Source organism: Vombatus ursinus, unplaced genomic scaffold (assembly GCF_900497805.2).
Source record: "Vombatus ursinus unplaced genomic scaffold, bare-nosed wombat genome assembly UNPS02008409.1, whole genome shotgun sequence".
NCBI lineage: Eukaryota > Metazoa > Chordata > Mammalia > Diprotodontia > Vombatidae > Vombatus > Vombatus ursinus.
The window spans coordinates 1-4,940 of NW_020948187.1; the positions used below are offsets into that span (position 1 = coordinate 1).

The 4,940-nt window shown below is 63.7% G+C and overlaps 1 protein-coding gene across 1 annotated transcript; it reads right to left on the bottom strand.

The window, feature by feature from the left end:
* Positions 1-10: 10 nt before the first annotated feature.
* Positions 11-4,934, bottom strand: LOC114034177 (DNA polymerase delta catalytic subunit-like; the record flags this gene model as incomplete). The annotated part of the gene is made up of 10 exons (XM_027849781.1): positions 4,223-4,934; positions 4,024-4,140; positions 3,831-3,944; positions 3,590-3,737; positions 2,554-2,649; positions 2,339-2,476; positions 2,076-2,251; positions 1,018-1,170; positions 650-752; positions 11-198 (listed from the first exon to the last, which is right to left on the bottom strand). Coding segments are annotated over exons 1-10 (1,301 nt in total), but the record flags the coding sequence as incomplete, so codon positions are not given.
* Positions 4,935-4,940: the final 6 nt, after the last annotated feature.

A 4,940-nucleotide genomic window follows, 5' to 3' on the forward strand; every position in this document is an offset into this window, starting at 1 on the left:
ACCCCCCAGCCTGGCCCGGGCTCCCCTCCCTCCCCCAGGCCCCCTCATCCCGGCTGGGCCCTTACGCAGCAGCACGGCCTCAGCCCGGCCCTCGCCCAGGATGGGCTCAAAGATCCTCAGCAGGGGTTTCGCCAGCTGCTGCTCCAGGTAGTACTGCGTGTCAATGGGCAGGCTGTGCTCCAGCACAAACAGGGGGTCCTGGGGGCAAGATGAGAGAGGGCTGGGTTAGAAGGCCCAGGGCTGCAGCGGAAAGGGCCTGGGCTCTGAAGCCTAGGGAATCTGGGTTCAAATCCTGATTCTGTGATCTCGCACAAGCAACGGAACCAACCTCCAAGCCCCCCCCCACCCCCAGCTGGTCGAGGCGTCAGGAGTTGGGGGGGCAGTGGGCCAGAGGTCACTGGGTCACAGGGCAGAATGCACAGCCTGATGGAAGGCCGGCCTGGGGCAGACACACAAGGCTCCCTGAGCAGCCACCTGGGCCCCGGGGGAGGAGCCGGCCCAGGGAAAGCACCCGTGGCCCCCACCCTCGCGCCCAGCCTCCCGGCCTGGAAAGGGGAAGTGAGAATGGGGAGGGCGGCCAGGCCAGGGCCACAGGTGGCAGTGGGTCTCTCAGGGAAGCAGTGCGGGGGGACGGGGAAGGAGGACAAACCTCTGACTTCATGTAGGCCGCAACGCCCTTGGCGGCGCTGATGATGACGTAGGGCACTCGGTCCCCCAGGCTGGGGGCACTGCCGGGGTCCCGTTTCCTCATCCTGAGGGGAGACAGGAGGGTCACGCCCAGCTCCGGGGCAGCGGGGGCCCGGGGCGCAGCCTCCCTCCCCCACCCCGGGACGACCGGAACAGGCAGGGCCGGGGAGCGGTTGAGCCCCACAGGAAGTGGGAGGGGAGCCCAGCTGGGCAGGCGAAGGGCGCTATTTCTGGGTCACCCCGACCCCGACCCAGGGCCGGGTTCTCCAACCCAGCCGCCCCCCACTGCCCATTCCCGCCTCCCCGATCCGCTCCCGGCCGCGGCCCGACCTCTCGGCCAGTTCGACGTGGGCCTGCCTCCCCGCGTAGTCAGCGGCGGCCCTGGTCAGCTCCTTGGTGATGACCAGCTGCGAGATGTCGATCCGGTTGCAGAGGAGGTCCGAGATGACGTCCTGGGCGTGGGCCACCGCGCCAGAGGGGTCCCTGGGGGGGACGGGGAGAAGAGAGGCCTCAGCCGGCGGGTAGAAGTGCCGGGCCGGGGACCAGGGGCACCGCAGTGAGCAGGGCCCGACCTGGCACCGCTGACAAGCATTCACTCACTACCTGCATGACCTTGGGCGAGTCACCACGTCCCCGGGCCCCAGCTCTCCCTCCCAGGCTCCTCTCCACGGCACACCCACCAACTGTGGGCGTCCTTCAAGGCTCCGTCCTGAGGATTCTCCTCGTCACCTCCAGAGAAGTGACTCCCAGTTCCACAGAGCCAGCCCTAGTCTTTCTCCTAGTCATTGGATGGACACAGGAGCACGTTAACTAGCCCAACTCTCCTCATTTTACAGATGAGGAAACTGAGGCCGGCCTGCACCACCTCCATGTGGACTTTCCATCAGCTTCTCAAACCCTCCCCCTCAGCCCTCCTTCCCCCCACTGTGCCGTGCCCCTCCTCCAACTTCCCGACTGCAGCCAAAGAGTGAAGACCTCGGCCTCGCGGTGAACGCCACCCCCGATTCCTCACTGCCCCCCACCCTCCTTCTGTATCGTCACTAAATCCTGCTTTTTCTATCTCCAGGATCCACCTGACCACCCCCCCACTGGGGCTGCTGCCACGGCCCCCCACCATCGCCAAAATCACCTCCCTAAGGCCCAGAAGGGACTGTCGCTCTCCCGCTCAGACACCTCCAGGACGGCCTGGCCTCCTTGGCTCGGCACTTGAAGGCCCTCTGCGGTCTGGGGCCAGCCTCCCTTCCCAGGCTACCCCCCTCACCTGTCACTGGGTCTTCCCAGCACTCCTCCTGCAGCCCTCCCACGTGCCCTCGAGGGTCGACCCGCCTTAGTAAACCCTCCGGGGTGACCGAGCCGGGCAGGGCCTGTGGTCTGCACCACCCACTGACCTGTCAATGAGCAGGCGCCGCAGCGAAGACGTGACCAGGTTGGCCACCAGAGGGCAGTTGTCGCGGCGGACGGCTTCCAGCCCTTTACAATCCATCTTGTCGTGAGAGTCGGAGCGCGAGGAGAAGAGCAGGCCCGCGTAGCGCTTCTTGCTGATGAGCAGGTATGGGAAATAGACCTACGGGTGGGAGAGGAGACGCGGAGGGATGAGACGCCTGGAGCCCGGGAAGGCTCCCCGCTCACCCCCTCCCCATCCCCGGCTCACCTTCTCGAACTCCAGCCGGATGGGCGAGATGAAGTGGCTGGACACCCAGTCTGCGGCCTCTCGGCCCAGCGCCATGGCCTCCGCCACCGAGGGGACCCCGAAGCGGCACATCACTGAGTCTGTGTCTCCGTACACCACCTGCGAGGAAGCCAGCCACCGTGGAGGCGCAGCCCGGCTCAGGGAGGCGCCCCGGCCCGCCCCAGCCCGCCGCTCACCTTGGCATCGGCGCTGTACCCATTCTCCACGGTGTACTTGGACTCCACCAGCTGTTTGGTCTTCTCGATCATCTGTCGCCCAAAGCCAGTGACGCTCTGGAGTGGGGAAGAAAATGAAAACGTGGCGCCCTTCTAGAGGAAGGCGGAGCGCGGGGGCAGAGCCAGAACAGTGGGAAAAGGCAAGGACTCAGCCCCGCCCTCCCCCAAGCCCCAGAAAACTTTAAATGATGCCACATAAAGGAAGGCAAGCAGGCGCCTGCTTGGTCTGCCCCGTCCCCGCTACGAGATTCCATCTGCGACGCCATCGGCCTCTTCTTCCGCTAGGCCCCGTCTCTCCCCAACATTTCCCTTCTCCTTTTCCTGCCTCTCCTCTTACCCATCTTTGCTCTCCATCTGTCCCCCCTCCCGTTTTCTCTCTATCTTTCCCCATTAGCCACCTCCTGGCCCCCAGCGCTCCCTCACGAACGTTCTCTAACCCCCAGAACACCAGGGTCGGAGCTGCAGCTGCCACCTTGGAGACCACTTAACGTGGCACAGCCCACAGGGACCTGAAGATGCTGAAACCCTGGCAGGGCGGGGCCTTCGCTAACGTGGCTGCCACGCACAGAGAGAGACCACGGGGCCTCTCATCTGGCTCCACGACTACTGGACCCACGGAGTGGCCACCTAGAACTGCATTATTCTACCACCACCGGGCCAGGAGGCGGGGAACGGAGAGGGGCCCCACAAAGAATGCTCCAGGAGTCAGAGGCCCTGGGTCTGAATCCTGGCTCGAGCACCCATTCTCTGGGTGACCCTGGCTGTAAAATGAAGTGGTTGGATGAGATGACCTCTGAGGCTCTTCCAGCTCTTCTGTTCTGCGGTCCCACGAAAAAGAGAAGGTTCCAGCAAACCGGCTGGAGACGGCAGCCCACGACCCGTCGTCAGGGTGTCTCTCAGGGCAGGCCTCGCCCCCACGCTGGTCCCAGCCTCCCCTGTGAGCGGAGGGCTCGCGTTTCAGGTTCCTGTACCACCCTGACCTCTTCACCCGGCTCACCTGAGAGATCTCCACACAGGGCAGCTTCCCAACCTGGGCTCCGGTGAAGCCGTAGACAGAGTTGGCGCTGATCTTCAGCGCCAACTGACGTCCGTCCAAGACCTGCCGCCGCAGGGGATCGGTTTCTCTGGCCAGCTCTGCCTTGGCCCTGGGAGGGATCGACGGTCAGAACGGCCCGTGGGCCGGGTGGCAGTGGGGTGGGGGGAGGGAGCAGAGAGAGGGCGGAGGGCCTGGTCCCCACCTCTTCCGGGCACTGAGCAGGTTCTCCAAGATCTGAGGCAGAAGCCCCTTCCTCACAGACGCCTTCACAAACTCATTCCCCGTCGGGGTCTTTATGAACTCGTCAGAGGTCAGGCTGTAGGGGGAGGGCGGCACGTGTGAGGAGGAGACCCTGGTTCAACGCCCCCAGACCCATCCCAAGGCAGCTGCCTTACCCCAGCTTCTGGGCAGCCCCTGGCCTCAGCAGCGTTGTGTAGCACAGGTTGTGGGCCATCATGATGGACGGGTACAGGGAGGAGAAGTCCAGGGTCGCGATGGGGACATCGTAGTACCTGGATGGGGGCACAAGGGGTGAGAGGTCACGACAGCCTGGAGCAGCCCCAGGGAGCTGACCGCCCCCCCACCTCAGCTCACCCTTTCAGGGGCTCAATCACTGTGGCTCCAGTGAAATCCTCAGCCCCCTCAGTCTTCACCACCGGCATCACGAGGCCCTCACGTACCGCCTAGGAGAGAAGGGATGGGGAACGCGGGGTGGGAGGTGAAGAGTTAGGGGATGGAAGGAGGTGGGGACTGGGAGGAATGAGGAGACAGGGAAGAGAGAGAGAAGCTGAGGAGACACTCACAGAGGAGGAGAGCCTGGGATGACAGGAATCCCATTCGTGCCACCCCATGGCAGGCCAGAGGAGCGACCTGCCAGAGATGGCCCAGTGCACAAAACAGAACGAGAACCCAGAGCTCCCCACAAACCAGCCACAGCCCTACTCATTGAGCCACCCTGTCCGCTGGAAGAGAGACGAGGACAGAAAGACCGGAACAGGCACCGTAACAGGCATGAGAACAGAGGGAGGCGGGCGTCAGGTCTGGAGAAGGGACATGGAATCCTTGGGTGCCATAATGGGATGAGGGACAGAATATGGAGGTCAGAGTCCTCCACATGCCAGAATGAGAGAAGAAACACGAAGGCCAAAACCTAGATGGAAGATGGAGCCTTGTGATAGGAAAAGACAGAGGGATGGATCCTGGAATCTGGGGATGAAGATGAATACGGATGGAGGCTAGAACCCAAGGATGGAGGACAAAACACAGATGGAGGCTGGAACCCAGGAATGGAGGACAAAACACGGATGGAGGC